This window comes from Copidosoma floridanum, unplaced genomic scaffold (assembly GCF_036245765.1).
Source record: "Copidosoma floridanum isolate Cflo_tuat_1 unplaced genomic scaffold, Cflo_Japanese_pri ptg000015l, whole genome shotgun sequence".
Classification (NCBI taxonomy): Eukaryota; Metazoa; Arthropoda; class Insecta; order Hymenoptera; family Encyrtidae; genus Copidosoma; species Copidosoma floridanum.
Genome location: NW_028321892.1, coordinates 4,705,031 through 4,732,658, shown reverse-complemented (window position 1 = coordinate 4,732,658; position 27,628 = coordinate 4,705,031). Strand labels below are relative to the sequence as shown.

General features: G+C 33.0%; 1 protein-coding gene across 1 annotated transcript in view; it reads left to right on the top strand.

Annotated features, from left to right (window-relative positions):
- The first annotated feature begins 742 nt into the window (after positions 1-742).
- The window catches only part of LOC106644332 (uncharacterized), a 152,802-nt gene continuing 125,916 nt past the window's right edge, over positions 743-27,628 (top strand). Inside the window, exon 1 of the mRNA XM_014359779.2 lies at positions 743-1,671. Coding sequence (XP_014215265.2) covers positions 1,468-1,671 — 204 coding nt within the window. The 5' untranslated portion in view covers positions 743-1,467. The remainder of the gene's footprint in view (positions 1,672-27,628) is intronic.

Here is a 27,628-nt window from a genome sequence, read left to right as displayed (position 1 = left end):
TATACTTATGCCTCGGACTTTAATGAAACCATAATCAGTTGAAAAGACACACACACCCACAAACATGTGCACGCATACATATGTGCATACATATAAATGTACATTAAAGTAAATATACAACATATTATTCATGACAGTCCTTTTTTATACAAATGTAGGTGTAGACACAGAACATGTATGGTTGGGCGGGTGCAGTGCGGGGGTACAGGGCAGCCACTTTACTCTGCGTAGTGCAGCAGAGGAGGGCTCGCACAGGAACAAACAGCGAACCGCTCCACGAGGCCTCAACCAGCCGGAGACGAATCGTCGATCGGGGGAGTCAGAAGGAGGAGGAGGCTGTATCGCTAGCTCGCTGGTGGGAGAGACAGACATCCGCGTGCTTAATTACCTTCCAACGCCCTCTTAACTCCCACCTCCACCCGTTTGTACAAAGTTTTGTCCCACAGTCGGTGTTACTGTCGTCGGTAGTAACAACAGCGAGTGGCGCCGCATCAACGATAGCAGCACTATCCAACAAAGCTACCGTATAGTAGCTCTCTATATAGGTATGATTTTTACTCTTACATACGTAACGTTCACGATCTATACGCTTATTATATCTATACACAGTCACAGCTGGCCGTGGCAAGACGAAGGGAGGAACTATCGAGTCACAGTGGGGGCCGGCCAGTGCTGCAGAGTGGGGAACGTATACTTGTAAGGTTTCGCATCCTTGTGGAGAGTGGCGGCAGCAGCAGCAGCAACAGCGGTAGCTGCGCTGGCGTTGGCAACGGCGGTAGCTCAGCCCTGTGAGAACGAGTAGCAGCAGGAGGTGGAGGCAGCAGCATCATTAGAAGCAATAGGGAACGAGAGAGACAGAACTATTCACGTCAGCAGCACGCGATGAGTAGCACAAAACATTTAGTCAGCAAAAAGTAGCCAAGGAGCACAGACGACAGTGGTTATCAATAAGGACGAAGTTGTGATCCCTTTTTATTTCCCCTTGTTTCAAAGTGTACATTAGTATTATGTCTTAAAAAGGGGTAAACAGATGATTAACAGTTTTAACTATCAAACCCGTAAGACTGTCCAAACAAAGTCACATCGATGGAGCAGCTTCCACTGAAACAGCAGCAGCCAGCCCATTATCAGTAACAGAAACGGAACGGTAGTAACAGCAGCCACAATAGCTGCAACGGCAGTAACAAGGACAGCGGTGGCAGTGTCAGTGGCAGTATTATCCATTACGGGTGACCTTTACCAGGCTTGGTCACGTGTGCCGGCACACGTGCGCTGCAACCAAGCTGGGCTGATCATCCTCAGATATGTTACATTGACCAGGGCAGGCTTCAAGCCCAGCAGGAGTGGTAAAAGCAGCAGAAATAGTCAGCAGTCAGAGCAAAAATATAATTAACATCGGCAAAGAGTGCCGGGCCCGGCGCCAACGGCTTCAAGCTGGTGTACACGAGCCTTGGGATTGGCGCGAAGATGGAGGTACGCGCCATGGAATACCGGCCTGTCGTGCCAACGGGTGTTGTGCCAGTCAATATCCCAGAGTATCATGCAGCCATCCCTGATCTTAGTCCACCACGAAGCCAGGGCTCTTCGACAGGTGGTGCATCGTCACTTGGTGACTACGCACCTCGCATGTATACACCACCCACACCACCTACTCCACACGAGGATGAGAAGGTAAAAGCTTTAATAACATAAAAAATTAGGCTATCATATTGCAGCTTCACCCAAATCTGCATATATATTTGTTCTTGTATTTTTACGTCCTATTAAAAGGCCAATATGCGATATTTGATTCAGAAGTGTGTGACCGCCGATTAGTTTTATTTGACAAGTTATGTTACTTTTACTGGTGAAAGACTTACATTAATTTACAAACATTACTTCAAAACCGTATGTAAAAGTGATACCAATAGATATTTCATACACTCAACTATTACTACTTGCACCAACAACAACAACAACAACAACAAAAACAAAAACAACAACCACAGCAACATTTGTCAAATAAACCTAAATTGTGAGCTTCATAACCGTCACCTGTAGAATACCTTGACTTAGTCGTGCAGGCTGGGTGCAGCGGCATATAATCACATATAGTTACAGCCACCTGTAACTTGTCCGTTTCGTCATGCCTTGACACTCGATAGTTTATATAGACAATCCCAGTACTTATATACACTATTGATGACTAAATTCGTTGCGTCATCACATATTTTTATCTCTTTGAGCACGTATACATCAGCACATTTATTTAAATAGTACACTCTTAAGCTGTCATAATTTCCAGATATTGCTGCTGATACTTAACACACAAAAACTTTTAACATTTCTCTTATTTCTCTAAATTTAAAATAGTGACAATTTTACTATTAGCTCAAATAAACAAGATTTTCACTGCTAAAATAGTGAAAAACTAGGGTCATTTATTCGCACCTCGTTAATACAAATATCGATTCTCAATATTCATCAGTAAGTAAACGATCAATTTCCATCCAAATGAAGATAATTGTACACCTATACACATTATTTTAAGTGGTACTAAAAATAAGTTAACCAACTAACTTAAATAGTGAAACGTTTTAACTTGGTAAAAATAGTGAATGTTCAATATTTCACAGTAAAATACACTATTTTACATTAAATATTCACGAGTTTCAACAAGTTATAAGTATACAACTGTAAAATAGTGAAAATTACTTTTTTCACGGTTAAAATAGTGTACATTCACTATTTGAAAAAGTTGTGTATTCATCACTGTTTGAAATTTCGGGAGTACAATATACAACAGCAGTAGCAGTATAGCAAAAGAAATTACAAACGAATTGAACTGAGCTTGCCGCAATTGTAAGAGATTCACACTTACAATGGCTGAAAAAAAAAAAAATTTTATGTGTCAATTGATTAAAACACATAAATCGAAATTTCTCCCTGAACGTTGCTCATACATATCTTTAAGTTAAAATTATCTAATAAAAGTTACTTATCGCAGTACATGATCTTTTATGCCAAACGTGGTATCTTTATCATTGCAATGATGATCCATCGAAATAGACCCTTAAATGCATAATTTAAACTTAGTAAAATTAGAAGTATTGCAGAATATGTTAATTTTGTAACTATCCTTATTTATACCTTTTTCTCAAGTACTATAGTAGTAACAACGAAAATCAGTAATAAGCACAATGCTTGTACAAAGAATATGATTTAGCCGTTTTAAAAGATGTATTACAGATATTCAGAGATTTAAAATATTTAAATTTTCCAATATCTACTGATATCATCCCATTTCCGAATCTTTCTTGATAATTTTTACGATAAAGAGATTGTAATCATTTGTTTTTGTTATTCACTATATACAGAAGCAAGCTAAATATATCGTAACTGTATTATTGATGCTCTTTAAGTTATGTGTTGGTGCTAAGTCTCACAAAACTCAGAAAACAGGTATGTTTGTTGAAATTCCTAAGTCTAAACATTTTTCGGATAGTATTTATTAGTTTTAGGAAAGAATATTGTACAAAGTATTTTTTTCTTGATCCAACAAACACATGAAACCCTACTCAGTGAAAAAAAAGTTTATTGATTTTTTTTGTAACAGGCTAATTAATAAGAACTATTATGATTAACTAGCTTAAAATACTAATATTATAAAATGTTATGCTTTTTTACTAAAAAAAAATTCTTTCTGGGCCGTTCATAATTTTTATGCCATTCAAAACGATCACATACCTGCCAAATCGAGAGTTTAACACTCTTGGATCAGTATTATGGAAAAATAATGGTGTATTGTGTGGACTGTTAAAGTGGATTGTTTTACTAATGGTCTTGCAATCTTTTGTGCATGCTGCTTACTGTTAAAAATTTATTCTATTGCATGGTGTTCGTCTCATAACGAATTATGTTAACTACATTAATTTTTTTACTAACTTGTGTGCTCTTATAAGAATATGCCAATAATTTTCGGTCAAAAAGTATTTTTACATTTTGCCATCGTGATCATGAAGTTACACGTTCTGCAGGAAATATATCAGTGAAATAAATGAATCACAATTTTGTATAGTGTACTAAAGTCACGAAACCACGATTGTGCACATTTGTAAATTATTGCTATGTAGGCTAAGCATTGTTTTTTATGCAGCTTCAGTATTCCTACCACTGTAAATGAGCAAATGCACTTTATTAAGGATGGTGAAGCATACTGGATCATATTTATAAAAGGACTTTTATCCAAATTATATGTGTTGTAAGAACCTATTTACTTTTGTACTGATTTCACTTTGAAAAAAATTATGAATCAAAGTTGTACGGTATACTATTGCAATACTATACTTATCAACATTTTTATTATTTATGTGTAAAACTTTTACTTTTATTGTCACGTACATTATATTCATATCAGATTTACCACGTAATTCTTTTCAAGCACAGTTATCCAATTTAGTCACAACATTTCTATCATCCAAAAACTTTAGATCATTAGTTCAGGTTATCTTTCGGTACGTCAGAAACTTAAAAAGGCTCTAAGAAAGTATCATGCCAACAGCACAATGTCTATTTTTAAGTTACATTTAAACTTGCTGGGATCCAAAGACTTTTCAATGAATCAAGCATAAGAATTTTCCAAATATTTCTCAAAGTACTTATAATTATTACAATTCTTGTCAATAGTCGATTCATTGTATAGACTTCCAGAAAGTAATGCTATACTTACAACGAAAACGTGCGACAGTAAAAATCGTGTAATGAAATTTCAAAAACAAGATTTTTTTCCAATGTTACATAATACATTTATTTGTAGAAGATGTGCGCCTAAAATAGAAGACAAACGATCAAAGAAAACAATTTTGTAAGGCAGTTTGTTAAAAAAGCATCGTGCCACGCTGCACGACAGGATGTATCTGATAGTATAAATGTCGAAAAAAGGGCCGATTTTCTGGAGACTTCACAGTTGACCGTGTGCTTAGAATTTCATTTCAATAAGTATCGCTTGTATTAAAATACTTTTTTAAAATGCTTATTTTTAGAAAAATTAGGAGGAAATTTACTTACTAGCAGAAATCCGACGAAAAGCATTATTTATTTATATTTTTGATTTTAATTAACCAGTTTAGCTTAGTTTGACATATAAAATGATGAACTTTTTACTTATATTACACAATTATGAAAAGAACAGCGTAACAAACGTTGTTCAGCGTAGTAATGCAAAATGATTTTTTACACTGTTGATTTTCAAAATCGGCATCATTAAAACTTTAAATAAAAACATTATACTCACATTCTTTGAAGGTCAATGTATCATGTAATACTAAACAATTTTGACCAAAAGGCTAATCTTAATGTAAGAGTTATTGTTGGGAACACCATCTTTTTAAGCAACTTTTGCCAGAAACTGTATGAAACTAGATGCTCCAAGAAATGTTTGTAAGCTTTCTATACCTAATTTGTTAAGTAGTCTTTGTAGTCTAGTTCTAGCGCATTAATTGTCAGTTGAATTGAAGCATCTCAAAACTGTACAAACCAGGAGTCACATGTTTTTTTTCAATTACAATTTAAGAGCGTAAATTGTATATTAAAAATAACAAGTATCCAAATCCAACGGTTAACACCGATGTGTGACTTTATAAGAAAATTACACTTGCGTTTATATCATCTTGCACAGTTGTTGCATAAAATATTTTTCGATAGGAGTGCATGAATCGAATTGTGTGCGTGGTTATGACTAATCTTTATAATCCACTAGCGGCTCCCCCGGCTTCACCAGAGACTCACTAAATGGAGCATCGTAGTGTGTTGACATGTAATGTAAAACGTTTTCAGTTAAAAATTTTATATCTATCTTTGACACTTCTTAGAACAAAACTCTTCTTATTAAAAACATATTTTTTTGGAATCCATACAGTTTATTCGATCAAGTAAGAAGTTGTAAAAAGTGGAAAAAAATATGATTATTCTGAAAAGTACCGTGTATTTCTTATGCCAAAAATACTTGTTGGCCCTAACATGCCGTTAATTTTTAGTTTTTCCCGTATAATCTATAAACTGGGCTATTTTTTAAAACTGTAAAGACTTAAAACTCACAAAAAATATAGAATCAGATAAATTTTTTTCTTTTATCTCACAACTTCATTTCCGTAGCAACAAAGTCCTGCAGCCTAATCTCTACATTTTTTATCGCCACAAAAGTACAAATACATATTTTACCTACTTAAAAATCAGAAATATTCAAGAGATTACTATGAGGGTTATAGTGAAAAGCTGATCTCTCACGTAATACACTCTTTATTTATCAATTTTGATGCTGCTGTAATCTCGATGAATGTACAGTGTAATTTTCTTGACGCCTTAAATTGTATTCATTAGATGCATTTGAAGTTTTCCTTCCAATTCAACTTCTTGCAACTTTTGCCATAGTTAAGACTTTTATAAGCCTTAAGGGCTATTTTTTTCAACTTTATTAGGTTGTAATATATTTGTTGGCAAGGTAGTTTGACGTCCGATTGCTCTGAAAAGGACCAGCAAGCTTCTTAAGTGAACTCTTTTTTGACTGAAGTTTCCAGCAAACGTAACTGCCTTCATACCATAGGGTGATCTTCTCTGGCCTGTTATTGTAGCACCATACTGATCAGGAGAAAAACTTCAACGTTTGAAGCTTTTGAGCTAGTAGCTCTTTCCCAACGTCTCCTGGTATAACATCGAAGACGTTGGTGTCTAAAGCACCTTCTTTTTTTGCAGACTCAATTGTTTTGGTGTTCTTAGATGGAGGGATTGGTTCATGATGCTTGCCCGTTAGAGACTGTCCCGTTGGCTTAAATTTTTTTTCCTTTATAGCTGTTACAGGATTTCTCAGCGCAGACCTTGGAGAGAATCGGTGATTTCAGCTTGAATGCTTAAAGTCGAGAGGGTAATTTAGGGTCGTCGGTCACCGGGTTTCCCAGCCTTGCGAAGAACAACTCCGCTCGGGACGACTGCCAGTGAATGGCCGACTTGGTTTAATAGTGGCCAGTTTTACATAGTCTTTTAGTCGACGAATCGCTTCCGAAAATGGTAGTAAAAATGTATTTGTTTTCAATGTAATTTAAAGTAAGATGACCCTTAAAAGAACCGCTGAGATTGATGGTTGAGTAGGAAACGTAAATACTTATAATGGCCCTGAAAAGAGCCACTGGTGAAGTTTCCAGTTATTCCTTATTATAGTTGGGAAAGTCTGGAGAATACTCTCTCTGTATGAATGCCGTTGGGACGAATACTAAGAAAAAGGCCGTTGAGGCTGCCCATGCTCTTGAGGGCTGTCGTACTTGGCTAGTGTTTGTAGTAAAAAGTTCTCTGAGCGGACCAGGTCAGATGGTTGAACGGCCACAAAACTCTGAAGTGTTGGAGACAGTTGTGCTCTGGCTAGACACGTCTCCTGGTATTCCGCTAGAGTTATCGTTCTAAATATTTTTTTATTGGTGGCACTCGTTAATCCTAGTGGTTGAGGGTAGAATTAAACGTAGCTTGCTTGCTCATTGAAGAAGAGTGTCGGTGATAGCCGGGATACCCAGCTGCACGATTCTCTGCTTTAGGCTTCATACACTGTTGGTGAATGACTGTGTATTAGGGACGTTGCTTGGGCCTATTGTAAGCACACTTATTTAATTCTATTACAGGTAGCTTCGCTTTTACGTTCGCTCTACCTAGTGGATCCTACTGAATCAACGTGAAAAGCTAGCATATTTTTGCAAAACTTTGAGCTTATTTACTTCTATTGTTATTTATTTTTTTTGAGATAAAAACTATACAAAAATTATCTAGAAAAATTCAATAATCAGTATGCAAAATTTCAGCAAAATCGGATTAGTAGTTTTCGTGGTTAGCGATTACAACGGTTTTACCGACTTTGCTTCATGTATTAGTAAGATAAAAAATCGTTTGTATCACCTTAGATAGTACGCACAACACGGAGAGATTTAAAAAATTCTAGGATCAGTTTGTGTGTGACCTAAGTATAATAAGAAACTCACCGTTTTTGATAGCCAAACACACTTTAGGTATATTTTTTTTTTTTTAATTTGAAAACTATATTTTGATTAATCGTAGTAATTGATTTTATTTTTTTACAGAGAAAAATATTTAAAAAAATTAGGTCTATCAGTTAGCCTTTGAAATAATATTTACCAATTATTTTTCCTTGTAACTCCATCAGTTTCTAATAATTTTGTATTATAAAAATTAAAATCAAACGATTTTGGTACCTTACTTCAACGTCTGATGAGCCTTATCTCCTTCGTTCTTACTTCAGTAAATAAACAATAAATGCATGTCTCATGTTTTTGATGGTTTACTGGATAAGCTCAATGGAAATCAATTTATTCTAATCAATGTATTTTTTACTACAGCAATATCAATCCTAATGATTTTCAAATAATTTTAGTAATGCCTGCATGCAAATGTTATTATTTTCATATGCTGTGAGTTTTCTTACTACTGCTACTCCGGGTACAAATAATTTTAACTCGCTTTGCTAAATGCATGGACCATCACATTTCTTGCACTAACAATATTTATATAATACAAAATTTAAGCGATTGAAAATACAGGTGAATTGCTTCAAGTAAAATTAGAGCTGACAGTAGATAAGAAATAATCAGAAGTTCCAACTGCAGTTTGTCTAGATGAGTACTGATTAGTTCAAGTGATGTTTATAACTATACGCTGATTTTTTTTCTTAACTTTCTAAATAATAACCAGAACAGAGTTTTTATCTAAAGAATTGGTAAATCATAACGTCTTGTGATCTTGAAATTTTTTTTTTAATCGGTACTTGAAAACAAAATTAATAAAAATAATAACGTCACGATATTCTTATTTTTAAATATAACGCTTATGTGAAAAGTGCTAAGACTTTATAATCCAACGAGCAACTATTTCCTAAACTGTGAAGTTGCAAAAAGTAGCACGTGTAGTTTTCTTTTATGTTGAAACGCAATATTTAAGAAGCATTCAACTCTAATCAAGTGGTACGGTTGAGCCACATATCAGTTTAAGGAGATTGTCTACCTTAAGCAAATAACAGTCAGTTTTAAACTAAAATTTGTGCAGAGCTCGGAAAATGTGTTAAACAAATTTATGTAAGGTTTCAACAACTCTGGGTGCTTATGAAGTAAGAAATTGATCAAACAAATTTTGTGAATTTAATATGCATTTTTATGAGAGATAGTCAAAAACGACTTTAATAAAAAATTTCAATGCATTTGACAGTCAGATTTGTACAAAACTATGGTCAACAGTAAATCAATATCTACCTGATAATCACGTAAAACAGTCACGTCAATCAGGTACATGTAAAAATAGTTATTAATAAATAATCTGGAGTGTGAATACAATCCAACATTAAATTACGGGACATGCGCACGTATTTCTAACCTAAAAAAGGCACAAAGTTGGACCTCTCTCTCGCACTCCTCCCTAAGGTAGTCAACCACCCTAAGAAAGTTTTATCCCTTGCTATATTTCATGCAACGCTCTCTGTAATTCAGTGTGTCGTCTGTCACTCACTTTCCTGTGAAATCTTTTAGTAGTTTTTTACCACGCTTGATAGCTGTTTTTTTTACTCACTAATACCCTAACATAGTTTTATAAAATCCAATTTCATCGTTCAATATTTTTTTATCATTGGTAAAATTTTGTCATTATGACATCACTTGAATATAACATCAAAAGAGAGCAGGACCATTATCTTAACACACGATATCTCTAGAAATCAAATAATTTATTGAATACCGATTTTCACAGTGAACTTTTCGCGTACCTTTGCCTTTTTGCTGATACATGTGTCTAATAAATATAATTGTAAAAAAAACAAATAATCATTTGTTTGATAAGTATCACATAAATGATACAACACCAAATTCCTAAGTCTTATTAAGCTCAGGATTTTCTCATTGCCCAAGTTAAGCTAACGTTTGATCAAACATGAACTTTTGGCAAAGTTCAGCAAAAATTTTTTGTGGGAGCTCAGAACAGACCGTGCCCGCGAAGGAAGCTTTAGATGTATACTAATATGTCTACCTATATTCACTATGTGCATGATATACAGCACTCTACGGTAAAGACTGTCAACCTGAGGTTCTATAAAGGTACTTAAAAGTTTCTACTTCAGGAAGTAATATTTACTTCTATGCTTGTGCAGATAAAAAAAATACGTCTTAAGTTACAAACTGTCGTGTCTCTCGGTAAAACGCCTGGTCCCCTGGATTGTTATGATCTTATGGACGTCACATAAGACATTAAAAATAAGATCAAGTATAACAGTATTAATAGCTTCATTCTCTAGTCTACAATGTTAGTGAACAAACTCCAAACTAAGTGACGGTTGAAATGTAATGGTTATTCTTCAATAGTGGTAAACATGACGTTTAACGTATACGAAAGGTATGTAGCCGTAGGCTGGTAAAGGAGCTGGCACTACCGGCAGTGAATATGCATATTTATGCTGTGGTCATATAAACTGAGTTAGGATGTATCATTACTCTGTGTGGACTATTTAAGGATGTTCCATACAGTTAGCGGGGAGAAATATTTGCAAAGCAAGGCTAAGAAAAATAAGCGTTGAGTAAAAAATTAATAATGCTGCTCAAGATACATCTTACTAATATATAAAGCAAAGTCGCTAAAACCGTTGTAATCGCTAACCGCGAAAACTACTGAACCGATTTTGTTGAAATTTTGTACACTGATTAATGACACTTCCAAGATGTTTTTAGTATAGTTTTAAACTTGAGAAATTAAATAACAATAGCAATAAATAATCTCAAAGTTTTGCAAAAACACGCCAGCTTTTCACTTTAGCTCAGTAGGATCCGCTAAGTGGCGTCGACATAAAATCGAGGCTACCTGCAATATAATTCAACAAGTATGGTTATAATAAGCCAGAGCGTTTCGGACAATGATGCAGTCGTCTTTCGGTAGTTCCTCGAGCTGCATAGAGAATGTAGATGATAGTCGTGCAGCTGGGTATCCCGGTTACGGACGACACTCTTCTCTTAGGGGGAAGGGACCTAGGTCAACATTCACCCTGAATCTCGACAAATTCCACCAATAAAAAATTATTCTAACCGATGACGTCCCTGGCGTAATACCGGGAGACATATCTAGTCAGAGCGCAATCTGCTTCAACGCTTCAGAGTTGTGTAGCAGTTCCACCATCCCGCCTAATGTAGTCAGATAATTTTTGGCTATAAATGTAAGCCAGGAAAGACAGCTCTGAGGGGCATGGGTAGCCACAACGGCTCCCCTTTTAGTGGTCGTGTCCCCAACGCGCATACCCACATGTTCATGTCTAACGATGAGCGGTTGGTTATCCGGGGACGACCCAAAGACGATATATTCTTTGGTCAGCGGCGTACCTCCCTCCATTACAGTCTCCGTACATAGAGACTTCCAAGGTAAGAGTCAAAGCTACCCGTAGCCAGCTCTTTATCATCAGGAATAACAATAAGGAATAGCTGGAAGTTTCACCACTGGCGCTTTTTAGGGCCATTATAAGAATTTATGTTTCCTACTTAACCATTAATCTCATCGGTTCTTTTTAGGGGCCACCTAAGTGTAAACTACCTTGCCAACAAATACATTTTTACTACCATTTCTGGAAGCGATTCGTCGACTAAAAGACTGTATTAACTAAAGACGGCCACTATTAAGCCAAGTCAGCCATTCACTGGCAGTCGTCACGAGCGGAGTCGTTCTTCGCAAGGCTGGGAAACCCGGTGACCGACGACCCTATATTACCCTCTCGACTTTAAGCATTCAAGCTGGAATCACCGATCCTCTCCAAGGTCTGCGCTAAGAAATCCTACAACAGCTATGAAGGAAAAAAAACTTGAGCCAACGGGACAGTCCCCACCGGGCAAGTATCATTAACTAATCTCTCCATCTAAGATCACCAAAACAACTGAATCTGCAAATAAAAAGCTGCTTTATACACCAACGTCTTCGACGTTACACCAGGAGACGTTGGGGAAGATCCTTACAACTAGCTCCAAAGCTTCAGACTTTGTAATTTTCCTCCCTATCAGTCTGGTGCTTCAACAGCAGGCCAGAGAAGATCACCCTGAGGTATTCAGGCAGTCACAATTGCTGTAAACTTTAGTCAAGAAATAGCTTACTTAACAAGCTCACCAGTCTTATTTAGGGCCATCGGACGTTGAACTACCTTGCCAACAAATATATTAGAACTTAACAAAGTTGACAGAAAACAGCCTTTAGGGGGCCCGAAGACGTTATATCACAATAAATCATTTCAGTAAAAGGTACGATATGCTTTAAAATACACACAAAAACCACTTAAATTGCAGATTACAAAATTCTTTTAACATAGTCCAAAAATGTTATTAGGAATCTTTAATATTTATACCATTACAGAAAACGTTTTTACATATTACGTATAACTGGTCACATTCACAGAAAGCCGATCAAAAATACGGAAACCTTAGTATACAATGTAGCTTAAAGTTTTGATGGACAGCTATAGAACTGTGAATAAGGATAATTTGCTTTTCTAAACATTGTTATCTAAAATACAATATATATTAAGCTGAGTTGTAAGAAATATAGCCAAAAATAAGGCTAAGGTTTCTTAAATTTTGAAATATTTGGGATCCGAAGAACGCCATGATCGTGATCTGGACAAGGCTGCTCATGATCCATGTTGTGTTTACATTACTATATTTGTAGATTACAGCTTAAAACCTCTTATTACGTAATAATTTATACTTCTCTAAAATTGTCTTTCTTAATTTTTTTTATCGTTGATGCGTAGATGATAATCATATTTGAAAAGTAAAAATGAAGATTCCTAGGAAAAGTCAAATTTACTGCTGCGTAAAAAAATGTGGGACTTGACCTAAAACCCACCAAAATCTAAGTTTGCATTACTTTCCAACTTCAGTGAAAACCATCTAGAGAAAAAATATTTTTGATCAAATAGAATGTATGAACCCACGAAAAGAATGTATTAAAAGATTTAAAATAGACACAGAAGTAACTGCAAGTATGGTTACTTTTTATAATTATTGCACAAAAGATAGTTGTTTTAAAACAAGTTCGTTTAGAAAAAACTGGAAATTTTAAATATTTTGTTTTTAAAATAATAATTTTTATTTTATAGGTAAACTGAACAGACTAAAAAAAATGTGCTCTTTGCCTAATATGAGCAGACAAAAAATCTAAAGAAATGTACAGCAGGCAAGAAAGATTAAAAAAAAGAAATAAAACAAAAAATACCAACAGTGTACGTATAGAAGAAATGATTGTAGACAATGAGGGCTGTAATTTTGATGAAAATATGAATACTTACACTCCCCCCAACCTTGAAGAAAATGAAATTATGGAGATAGAAAAAAAGTGATGAAGATTTTAAAAGAGAGATAGCTGTCCAGGTGTCAGAGTCTTTAATCCAGTCATTAAGTATTGGAACACAAATAACCAATCTTTTCTCATTTACTCATACAGTTTAAAGTGATTAGGTATTGAGCACTCTGACTAGTAATCAAAGTTTTGATAAGTTAAATCTTATTACTGAACTTCTTGAAGTCCAACGTCCCAAATGTACAAAGACACAAAGTTATCATGACTATGATGAAGTTGCAGCAAAATGTCAGTTATTCTTTTCTGAGTATTATTTTTAATTGTTGCTTAGATAGAAATTGTTCTAAGATTGTCAATAATAGCGTACATTTAATGAGCCAATGTTTGAAATTCGCTTTTGAATGGTCAACCAAAGATAACATTTTAAAGAATATCCCTTAGTGTTTTAATGATTTTAGGAATGTCCAAGAAATCGTAGACTGTACTGAAAGCGCCATTCAATTTCCTAAAAATTTACATTGTCAAGTAACCACTTACTTCCACTAAAAAAGAAAGCAAACTCTGGAAGTTATGACTGCTGGGTCACCTGGAGGGATTATAACTTTCAAAAGTAAATTTTATGGTGGTTAAGCATCTGACACAGTAATGATAAAACGAAGCAGAATTCTTGATTTATTGGAACCAGGGGACACTTCAATGACTGTCAAAAGGTTCATGGTTGAAGAGGTTTACAAAAAAAGGAATATAATTTTTGTAAGACCATCTGTTTTAACAGACAAAGTCCAATTCACCAAGGTAGAAGCTCCTTTAAACTCTAAAATAGCTAGTGCAAATTTCACGTGGAAACAGTGAATCAAAGACTGAAAGGTTTCATAATTTTTTACAAAATGATATTTTATTTAACACAAAAATGTGAAGAAATACTTATGATACTCTGTGGTCTAGTAAATTTAAGTGCCCCAAATTTTTCTCATGGAAAATATATAAGCTGTTAAAAATAATCACACCTGATTCTGTTTACATGTATAATAAACATATTATTTCAGTGGCTGTTTCGAAAAATAGGTAAGATAAGTATTGCATGCTTTCTAAGTCTAATTCTTTCTTAATTCATCAATTTGTTCGTCACACACAATATGTATCATATAATTGAAACACATTTTTTGTAAGCAGATAAAAAAATTACATATTAATGAACGATCAAATGTTGATGAAATAGTAATGATGAATAAGCCATTGTCAAAAGGAGAGTATAAAATTAGGTCAGTCACTTTGAGATAGAACCTGTCACTCTAAAACCATCGTTATTTTTTCCACTCATACAGTGATAACTTAGTTCTCACACATACTTTCTCAGGATCTCTAGTCAGTCGTATTAAAAAGTTCTTACAATATGCATCCAAGGATAGGATTTCTATTTTTGAGAAAGCTTGGAGAAACAAGGAAGTTGTGTTGTTAATTATTAGCTGAATTAAAACACGTTCGGAATCTTGTAAGGTGATCAGGAGTAGAATAGAAATAACAGAATGCCTACCCAACATGCATAAAATTATATTAATGATGTTATACAAAAAAATTTTAAAAACGATTTTACATGAAGGTAAAAATGAGGAATTTACAGTAAAAGTTTTAATTTAATGAACATTTAGTGTACTGTAAAAGTAAAAATCAGAAAAAAGCCATCATAAAGTTACAATTATTCTTTGAGTTCATAAAATCAAAATTTTTGTTGTTGATACTAATTTATGATTTTTTTAAAAATAGAAAAAGAGTACGTTAAAATTCCTCCAAATAGAGTCAAAATACAACTTACAAACGTTTACCTGTAGCCACCTTAGAGTGATCATTTATTTTATATTTTATTTGAGCAGCAGGTTCATTGTCCATAACTATATTTTTATTACTATTACAAAGAATTTCAAAATACTTATGATTTTCAACAGGTGCTGATACATATTCTTATAGTGCTTATATACGAGGGTTTTTCCAAGTGCAAGCCAAATCAGTAAAAGATAAATTATCTATTTGATCCGTAACAAGCCTAAAATTATAATACAAGGTGTTACTTTGAACATTTTTACATAAACTACACACTAAAAAAGATTTTCCACCGTATGTAATACAACAGTAAGCCTAACATATGTTTGCATTTTTCGCTCAATCCAGCCTTGCATGAACACTCCATATTTATAATTTTCCCAGCACTGAATACTTTTTCTTACATTGTATGAGGGTTGCTATGTTATCCAGATATTTGTATACAGCAATTAGCAATCTCCAGATAATCTGCTGTTATTTGCATTTTGCCACATTTTAATAAGTGACCATCAGTAAATAATCTTTCACCTTCTCGAAAGTTCCTCTAAGATGGTCAACTTTCAGCAAATGTACAAATCTCTCAAGTACTTAACATTTTTTTCATCAAAACATAACCTGCAATTTTTTATATTGAAAAACAAAAGTTTCGTAAGTGTATATGCCAGTGGATTACGCTATTCAAAAACTATTGGCATTAGGAAATCATAAAAAAAGATATGACTAACAGTTTTCTCGATAAAATTGTAATGAAATACTTTTAGTCCGATTGAAATCAACAATCAACTAGTATTATATTACAGTGTCAAATTACATACTTGCCTAATTTTCACGATCTTTTTTTATTTTTTCTTATATTTTGATCAACATAATAATAAAAACGTATTACTTTTTTGGAAGGAACGGTCAAAAAGTTGAAATGTACAGAGAAAACAATGTAAACACAACAACGCAGAGCCCGAGCAGCTTTCTCCCGGTTTACGGAAACGCTCACCAGATCACGGTCGTGGCGTTTTTCAAATCCCATTTGTCTTTGTATGACTAATCATTCGTACAAATTCTTTTAAGTAATCATTTAAAAGATTATAAGTTCTTGTGAATTCCACATTATGAAATAAAAAAAAAATTTGTTTTTACTGTTTTTCATGATCGGTTTTCCAACCAAATCCTCCTTGCTCTCCTGATAAAGTGGTATTCATCTTATCCCCCCCACCCACATACCCACAGTACTCCCCTTAAATCCCTCTACGCAACCTAAAAATGTACAAATCTTATAAGAATTGACGAACATATGACATAGTAAATAAGGTTTATAAAAACAGTCGTACAGAAGATGGTCTCAAACGTCAGCCACTAAGATTCTGCATGTGACATAAGTACGTTCAACGAATTGTGTACGACGAGATAAAGCATATCGTGATATGAATTGTCTACGTATTGTACCAGTACTATGATTTTTTTTAATTAACTGTCATAAAATTGACTTAATAATTTTTGAAACAAAGTTCTTTTTCTCGCGTTATGAATTTTGGGCGCATGGGGGCTAGATCGAAAGAAGTGTAACAATAATTTTTTTATGACCCCGCTGTAGTAATACAGCCTTGTATAAAGCTATATACATTCCCGCAGGCAACTCTCTCTCTTTCTCTCTCTCTCTCTCTCTCTTCATACACGCGCACTGAAGGACCTGACGGCTCTCTGTTATTTGGCCTTCGGTTGTACTCAGCCAGTAAGTAGCTCCTCCTCCCCACACTGCACAATGTCAGCACTATCTACACATGCACAGCGGCTGCTGTAAGATACGTATAGCTTAAATCGACATATAATGTGTTAGTCTCTTCCTAACTGCCACACCCCACGCTATCGCACCGATTTCACTAGCTGTAAAAGTGGCTGTTAAGTTTATTGCCCGAAAACAATAAATATGATTCAATCTCATGTTTTTCAGTAAAGAAAAAATTGGTCATTTCCCAACAAAACTTCCCCACTAATACAGAAAAAATATTTGTGTCTAAATCAGAAATTAACTTCATTTAGTTATTTAAAAATGTATGATTAATTGCAAGTTTATTATTAAGATTTTCGCTTTTATCTCTGTTCTTCTTTCTATTGCTCGTAGAGTGATTTTACAAACGACCAATCCTTTCGTCATCAAGTTTTACACTTAACAAACATCTTTGTAAACGCGTTAATTATTTATTATAACACACTAATTGTAACAAAGGACAAAAAATTTTTTTAACCCTAATACTGTTGATCGGTGTAGAAAAAAAGAGCTACCATGTCAAGTTGACGGTAACCGTGAGAAAACACAGATAAAACGTTGCATAATAATAAGAAGCTAATTTTAAAGTAACAGAATAATTATTAGTTTTTGGTAATTAATTTTCTTAAGTGATACTTTAAAGTGTTGTTGCAAACTTTATTGTTGACTTACAAAAGTAGCTGTCCTGTTGTGTTGACATAGTCACAATTCATGTTTTTATTTTATTCTGATTTCGTAGGAGATGTGCGAACATCAAAAAAATTTATTACTGTACTCAAACCTCATACATACTTAAATAACCGATCTACTTAGTCGATTCACTCTTAATAATATGTTGTTTTTCTTAGTGTTCCCGTAAGCTATCGTTATTTACCATAATCATAACAAATATATTTGATCATTAATTTTTTTATTTTATTAACTCAATATTTTATCCTATACATTATGACGATACGTAGTCATCATCTAAAAAAAAGTGAATGGTACTCTTTCCATGCAGGGGTCTATACACCCTTCACGACTGGTTTTTTTTTTAAATTTCATTTTTTATGTGAATGTATTTTGTTAAAACTAGTAATACAAGAAACAATAAAAGTATATAGTATTGACAGATAAAACACGATTAAAGCATTTATTGTAGATCATATGATTGATAATCAATTGAGAAAATATTGTTTCGTATACAATGAGTTGTAACTGAATACAATGCATGAAAATTAAAAAAAAAAATCATTGATTCAAATTCATAACTTTTGATTAAAAAAAAATCATAGGATTGGTGCGATATGCAGACGTGCTTGAGTCATATGCAGAATCTCAGTGGCCGAGGTTTTTAGGACGTTTAGGAGAAAAGTTAAAAATGTAGAATCGTGACAAAAAAATATTTGCTGTATTTGATTACATCAGGACTGCACATGAATTTCTTTAGATTCTTCACCAGTGGAGATTTTTGAGAAAATAATTATTAAATATTGACAGTGTAACATGGTCTTTTCTGCTAATTTAAATAGCTAGCTGTTGAATGAATCATGTCATAAAGCTATACAACTAAAGTACCCTTATTCATAGTGTGAGAGACCTTAATTATTTATAAACTGTCCTTAACTTGTAAAAACGCTTGAAACTACAACTGAGTGAGCATAGTTGTTATGCAAACACAGCAATCTTTATGTTTTTGAACTATGATGTTTTTTTTACATCAATCTACCTACATGTTCTAAAACTTCTTTCAATAGTCACGTTGCGTATATTTATTGACAAAATCACTTATGAAGTCTATATATATATATAGTTAAACATTCTGCAGATCTTAAGCTTTGCACTGACATTTCTAAGACCAAACAGAACAAGAGCTGCCAGATTAGGTATTTTTTTGCGAATTGGGCGATTTCGAAAAGAAAATTGTGGGGAAGATTTTCTTCTGTGGAGTAACGAAGTTTTTTAGCCGGAGTAAAGAAGTGACGACTTATCACCTGAGTTAGTACCATTGCAATATACTTGTATGCTTGTTACATACATAGAGATATAAGAATTGAGTGCAGAAGTGCTATACTAGCATGTAAGTGAGCGTGATGGATGCAAAGAGAGAGATAGATGCCAACTATTCATCTTTCTCACTCTTGTATAGTGTCGTGATTGACCCTGCTGAAGATGGTAGAGTAGGAGTTTCCTTACTCTCCCGCCCATTTTCTTACATTTGTTATCAGTATTAAATTTAAAAAATGCTAACATGATTTTCAAATATTTTGCAAACCAAATAATTATTCAGAATTGCATAAACAATTATCATAATAAAGAAATAATAGCATAAAATTTTTTATTAAGTCTTACAGTGGTCTAAGTTTTCAACTGTTGTATAATTAAAGTGTATGATAAGTGAGAATAAAAATTGTATATAATCTAACGTACAAATAACATATAGGTAAAGAAAAATGCTAAATCATTTAAAATTTAGATTTAGAATCACATATAATATTATTGGCCACTAAATATGGTTATCTTATTATTGCGCATTTTTATTCGTTGTTGCTGATTATTTAACATTTTTTTTCATGCTGTAAGCGAATATCTATATATTTGTTGATTATCAGTATAATTAGCTACGATTAGTGATCCAACAGCAACTGTTGTTGTGCAAAATATGTATCATCACAAATACTTTTAAGTTTTTTTTTTAGTGTGTCACAGATTATTTTTGGATGAATATTTTTCGAGAAAATATTATTTAGTCTGTTTTATAATTTTCTTAACACTTTTGCAAACAACTTGTTCATCAGTAGATGCATAGTTTAGCCCTTCCCAGTTCCGTAAATTTATAACTCAGTCTGTTTTGTGACAGGGGTGTTGTCTCAAGGACATGGACAATGTTGGCATTGTATTTTGTTTTTTTAATGAACAATCGTCCACCAACGGATCTTTTTCTTCCGTAGCGTATTTATCTGTGCTACAACGTACAACTGCAGCATAATTTTGTCCCTATGATATGTTGTTGTCCACATAAAGATTGTTTTTAACAAAACGGTCAGGCAAATAAAACTTTGGTGAAAAAATTTGTGATTCTGACGATTTACATAGCGTTTTATTTTCTTCAGTCGTGATTAAAATTATACTCATACCTTCATCTTGTGGTTGGCAATTTGCAGAGTTAAACAAAACACACGTTATTTTATGCGAAACAAGCTTTTTGTAAGCTATTAAAAGTGCAGTAAAAAAAAATGGGTAAGCTGTCTTTTCATTTATGCTATGAACAGCACCTTCAGTGATAAGTGATCTTGTCACTTAAGTTGGGTGAACTGATCACGTAAAGCAAGCGAGCAGCAGCACACTTAAAGTCTATACTAAATCAAACTCTTGGGATCTTGGTGCAACTGCTCTATTTCTTTGGGCAAACAGTTTACCCAACTTGGAAGTGCAAGAGCAACAAATACTGATGGTATTGTTTACAGAACAGTCAATAACACAGAATGCCCACCTTTTTTCAGTGTAGGAGATGAAAAAATGCCTTAATTACAAGCAAATCGCGTGCGTACGCATTTTCCTGCTTTAACCATATATATACTAGTAGGGCTACGCCTCCCTGCGTGCTCCATGCGCTAACCCCACATTTCCAGTTAAAAATTTAATTTAATTTGTAAAATTAAAAAGTTTCTTATTTAATGTTTTCGTACGATCTTTTATCGAAAAGTAATCACATCAAAAATATTGATGCATTAAATATCAAGATAAAATATTAAAACATAATACTTATTATGATTTTAGTAATACTTTTAATAAATTAATTATTTATTGACAAAGTCCTTATTTATGAATAAACATATTGTTATTTAGACGAAGACTGATAAAACAAAAGAAACATAAATTAAAGTTATTGTACAGTGGAGGTGAGGTGTAGACAACTATAAAAATAGCAGGTACTTAAAAAAAATTATGATTTTCTAACAAAGGGGGGTGGGGAATTAGCCTCTTTTTTCCCTATCGTAAAGTAATATTACAAAAAATTATAAGGTGATTAAGGGGTGTGGAATGGCTGTGAAGATAAGTATTCCATAATGACCCTATGATAAAAAATCTTTGCAATACATACTTAGTTTTAGTGGAAAAATATAGGAAGGGGCTGTAGAGTGGGCAAATTATCCCATATTTACCCATCCCTTAAAACATTTTCATTAAAACAAGATGGTTTTAATATTTCCTCAAAATAGTCATGTTTCTGTGGAGAGTTGTAGACGTTCACTTAATTCATGTGGGAAGCGCCCTGGAGGAATAGTGAGGACGTAGAGGGTTCACAGAAATGCAGTCCAGACAAATTTACAGAGAAATAAGAAGAATTTTCCGTTGGATCGTGGTAGGGGTTTTGGAAGGGCTGCATAGTGACTATGATGTGTGAGGAGATGTGTGAACAGCCTTACTTAAATAACTATACGATAGAGGAAGATAAATCTTACTATAATATATAGCGATTTTTGAGAGTTATATCAACCAACCCTCTCCACCTTGGCCACCCCTCAGCCCCCCTCTTAATACGGTAGAATTAAAACAGTTTTGACGTAATTTTTATTGAGTCAAAATTTTGGTTAGACCTTAATCTCTCTTCTACCAAGCCTCTTCAGTGCCCCACTCGATTTGAATAAGCCCCCCTCAGCTCCTCCTTAACTTCCTCTTAGCCATCCTTTAAATAAGGTAAAATTCTATCAGTTTTACCTTATTTTAATTAGGTTAAATTTTTGTTCCACCGCCCCACCCCTCTCTTAGCTTTATTACCCAATAACAGTATAACCCATCACAATTTTGCTTAGTCCCCTCTCCTCCCTTCCGATTTTATAACCCATTCACAGTATATTTGAATACAGTTGTAGAGATGTCCCTCCTGCCACCCTTCAGCTGCATCTCTGTGATAAAATTATATCGATTTCCATGTCATTTTTAGTTACATCACTTTTTACACCTTCTCCTAATGCACTTTGTACAGTTTAAAGAAAGCTCCTAAGTCCCCTTACAATTTCTAATCACATTATCTTAGGAATGCTTCAATATTTATTCTAGCCCTCTTCAGCTACTTTCCACCTCTCTCTTAAAAGTTTTCTTATCAATATATAATTGTTAGCACATTCTTATACTACCTTTGAGGCAGTGCTAAGGCCCACTGATTTTTTTTTTTATTCTTAAAAAGTTAATTAACTGCATTATTAAATATGTAATGACTGTTGCCTATATTTAATAATTAATTTTGTAAGTTTTTAGTTATTTTAAATAATCTTGGAAAATATTGTATTCTTTGTATCTTTAGAAGTGGTTATTTTATTATCAGAATGTTGTATAATGAGTAAATGTGCATGCGGTACTCCAACTTTGTTGTGTAAACATAAGCTAATATATTACCAAAAATGTTGTTACGCGTTGTATCGTCTAAAATTCATTGTAATTTTGTGTGTAATAGCCGAACTCCCCATCAGAAAGCTTAAGAGGGCTTCATGTTGGGCCTACATTGGTTACCCAGTTACCTATGTAGGTCCAACTCGGGCAAGTACATAGAGGTAGATGGCGCAGTGTAATGGGGGATTATGTGGGGCCAGTATTGGCATCCCAATTAACCTAGACAGGACAGGGTTAGAAAAATAAAGAGGGATTTGAAAATAACATTTAATAATTAATGTACGCGTTTAAATCTAATTCGTAATGACATACATGAGCATCATTTATTTGCAAATCACCCTCATTATTAAATACTCCCACTTCATTGATTATTCCACGCTTTAAAATTCTATATACTCACAAACTCTTTTTAAATTAAACAACAATAAACGCTATTCTTTTTCACCCATGGTAAATTATTAACATAGTCAAACTTGAGTAAATCTTCGTATTTAATACTTAATATCAGTCGGCTAGGTCGTGGATTGGCACGCGGGAGACCGTGGTTCAATTCTCGGCCAGTACGACTTTCGGGCAAGTACCTCTGTGAATTTTCACATGTGCTTTTTTACCATGCAATACTCCTCGAGGAGGGTATTAGGTGACCTTCTCGCAGCAAAATTGCCTAATTTCCCCCGACCCCCTTTCCCATCCCTCTTCCTTTCTTTCTCCCAAGTGCTAAGTGCCCATAGTAGTGCCCTTATTAAAGGAGCAGGACGTAGAGCACTATAATATAAAAAAAAATATATATATATACATATACATATACCTCTCTGCTCTCGAATCTATCAATGTGTACAAGGAAAAGCTAGACGGAAACGTTCTTGTTACCGCCCAGTTAGCGCACACACAGACCCCCATTACAATCCTAGCTTGGTACCACCTAGGCAACTCACATAGGCCCCAGCTAACTAGCTTGGGAGCCCTGCTAACTTTCCGATTGGGCTGATAAATTTGGTATATAGTTTGGCACTGTTTTTTTTTTTTTTTTTGAAAAGTTAGCCAAAAGCATTTTTAATTCTCTTTATTCACGATTGCACATTACTGTTATAAATATATCATGTCCACCGCATTTTCTCATTATAGCCATAGCATCTTAATAATCTTGTTGCATATAACGTGGTCCTTCAACATACGTCGATGGCAATATATATGCGTCTCCAATGTTCCAATTTTTTTTTTATTTTCCAAATTTTCTAACGCATTCAACGCGTTTTTTTTACTGCATCTAATAAACAGTTATAACATTCAATTCCTAGTTTTTTAAATATTTCTTAAAAAGTTGAGTATATTATCTTTAATCATAAGATATATACATACAAAAAAGACTTTAATTAATCTTCTGACACATATTAGAGGACCTAAATTTTTTATACATCGTCCGTATGATAACGTCCAGATAAATATTATTGTAACAAAGTAAGATTATTATTAGTATGATTATAACCATTATTAATATTATTATTATTATTATTCTTATTATTACTATTAAAATAATGTTTGGAGTAATAAGTACTCCATCCTAAATCACCTGATGAAAATCAATCGTTGAAAATACCATTGGATCAACAAAATAGTAAAGTTTATTAAGATTATTTCTTTTTGATATTTTGTTGTTAAATATTTAGGATGGACACAAAGATTAAAATTCTCTGATAATCCTGAGTCTAAAACAATGATTGCTCCATATTCGTCAATTAATAATTTATTGTAGGTATGGTTTTTTTACTTGTTGCTAAAAAAACTATTTTATAATTGGGAATTTTCTTTTAAATAAGCAATTTAGTTTAAATATTGATAGTTTTTAGCTGTAAGGTTTTTTTTATTATTAAAGATATGATTTTGAAGTAATTTTTAATTAGGTTATTGTTTTTACTTGAATTCAATCCTTGTTCCAATGCTTCTTGATCCATATATGTATATAATTAACTATGTTCAGTTATTTTGCTCTCATCTTATTTAAGAGTATTAGATGCAAATAGATAAATTTGTCCTTAAATTCTTATGTTATAAGTAGATTTACTTTTTTGGTCTATCTTATTACTTATAAAATATGCAAAACAAAAAATGTTATTGTAATATTGGATTAGTGCTCTAAAAGTTTAATCATAAAAAAGAAGGTTTCTTTAGTTTTTTGTCATATTTACTTGAACTTCACCAAATTTGGCTATTGTGACAACAACAGTATTTCTAACGTTTTTCTTTCCAGAACATTGCTAAACAATACTTACATTTTTAACTAATTTTACCATAGCAAAAAGGTTCAATTAAGGATTCATTATTATTTGTTGAACTGATACGATTACAATTTATATTATAATAGTTTTTCAAATATTTTTCTGACTTTTTTTTTAAATCAAATGTAATCAAATTGATAAGTCATTAATATAACTATACTAGAATCAATGTCATCAGAAAATAAAATACTCAATTTTAATTGACTAGAATAACTACAAAAAATATAACGTTACTTAAATCTTTTAATGTAATTTTAATATATACTTGAAACATTTTTACAAAACATTAAATTTTAATTGCAGTGGCACAAATTCTACTTTGTGACAAGGTCAAAATGATTATTCCTGAATATTACATTTTCAAAGTACTCATTTCCAAGAGTGTAGTGATTATGATATTGCCACTCATTGACAATGTGTTTTAGTATCATGAATCTTACTCTTGAATGTATTTATATTTTTTTTTATTATTCAAAAATACTTTTACGTTAACTTCGTAAATTTCAACAAAACTTTTAACTTCGATATTTTGTATTTTTTAAATTTCAATAGGCAAAGTGAAAAATTGAAGCATTCAACTAATACTCAAAAATTGAGGGGTTAGCACACAGAATGCGCAGGAGTCGAAGCCCCACTAGTAGATATATATAAATGTAAGAGTGTTCATTTTTCATCAATAATAAACAAAATTGTATTTGTGAAAGAATAAATTAAATTTTTCTATTTACTATTTACAAGGGCTATTTACAATCATTACAAACTGGCCTGTAAAATGAAAAAATGATAATGAAAAGTCATTATTATTACGTCTTACTATCAGCAATTATAAATCCATCTTTTTTTTATTGTTAATATAAACTTTAAAAAATTATGTATACCAAGGCTGAAGTTTTTCTAACGTGCTTTCCAATCTGATAACTCTTTTAAAATTTGCTAAGCATACTATCTATTTTATCTCATGAGAGTTAGAGTGGGTATAAGAGAGTGTGGCTACAAATGCTCTTTTCGGGACTACATGGGTGGTAAAAGTGGTAAAGAGTTTGGCTTGTTAACTATTTTTCTAGTTAGTCCCACAAATAACGGAGCCAATCAATGACTTGTGGATACTTCAGCCACACTCTCTTATACCCACTCTACTGAGAGTTAACTGAAGAAGACATCCGTAGTGAGTTAAGCACGGTAGATTTAAATGAAAAAAGTGTACTTTTTTTACATATACATACACACTCACATATTATATGCTTTTATACATTACATTGTCTTTATTTTTTCATTAAAATAAATAATGAAAAGCCATAAATATCTACAAAAATAAGTTTTATTTGTTTGTTGGAAATGTTTCGAGGCAAATAAACCAGTTTTTTCACTTTTAGTACGGATTATTATTTACTAAATATTATAAGGATCAGCTATGAATTTCTGCGTAATCTTCCATGCTAAACTTTTCTGGTACTTATAGTTATAATTTAACTTAGCACTTATTTTTGAGGACAGTTATACATTTAAACAGTAAAGTACTTTACAGTACTGATTTTAATTTCTTACGTATCATTTTGATACTTGTAATGTGATGTACACATACCTAGAAATAATCTAGAGAAGTTTCATTATTTCTCTTAGTTTTACTTTAGTCTAGTGTACAATTTAGAGAAAATGTCTGGTGAGCCTTACATAAAATTATGTAAACAATTCTTTTTTCTTTTATATAAATACTGTTCATTCAAATTAACGTTGTTCTTCATTAAAAAAAATAACCACTTTTTTATAATAAGCTTTTGCGTTTAAATAATTGTAAAGCATCATGGTGAACCAAGTTTAAATTTACTCAATCAAATAAATTTCAATAAATTCAACATCTTAATAATAATTTGATACTGTTTTCTACTCAAGTAACTGTATGTTATTAGGTAACAGCTAATTGTAGGATGCGAAAAAGAAATCTTTAAATCATTTTTTACGATTTGATATTTTGAAAACTTCTTGAACATATTTTAATACCGTATAATCTTAAAAATTTCAGTTAAAAAGTTTAAATAATAATCAAGAAAATGTGCTTCTTCCCTAACAGGTATGTTTTATAACTGAATAGAACATAATGCAAAATTCGTTTGCTTTATTTTCAAACTTAAGTTTGTATACTAATGAACCATGATTATGAAAAATTAGTCCACCTTAATAATTTGTCATCAGCAAAACCTGATAAATACTAAAGGAAACTCCCTATGTCTTTTAAAATTGATTTTTTTGATGTTATAATAACTTGTTTAAAATGTTGAATGTTGTAGGAAAATTTTAAAAAGTAAAGATTGAGCCAACATTTTTAATATGTTACATGGGCCTATTTATTAATACATATTATAATTTCTTTTCTTAAGATGTGCAGAAAATTTTTTCACACTGACGGGACTTCAACTGTTTTCAGCGCGTGAAACTTGTAATTTGTGCAATCAGATATTTTCTAAATCTTTCAATTTTCACCTGTCTCGTTCAGTTGCAAATGTCCCAAAACGCAAATTTCTGACGATCGATAATGTAATGTTTTTTCTTAGAGACTCTTTTTCGCACTGATGTGACTTAAACTTCTTATAGCACATGGAATGAGTAATTTTTTTTTATCAAAAATTGTCAAAACGTTGAAATATTTACCTGTCTCATTCTGCTGTCATCGTCCCAAAACTCATATTTTTGACCATCGTTTATGTAATGTTCTTTCTTAGAGACTTTTTTTTTGCACTGATGGGACTTAAACTTTTTCCAAAGCATGAAATTTTTTGTTTTTTTTATCGAAAATTTTTAAAACATTGAAGTATTTACCTCCCTGATTCTACTGTCGACGTCCTAAAACGCATGTTTTTGATGATTGGAAATATAATTTTTTTTCTTGGGACTTGCATTTTTCCACGCAGTCAAAAAATGGGCTGACGATTTTGCACTAGAAATCAGCTGATAAATCAGCTGACAATCAGCTGACTTTTTTGAGCAGTGAATCACATAATTTTCTTTTCCATAGTTCTTCTAAAAATAACCTATCAACTAACATCGAAAAAATTCATATGAG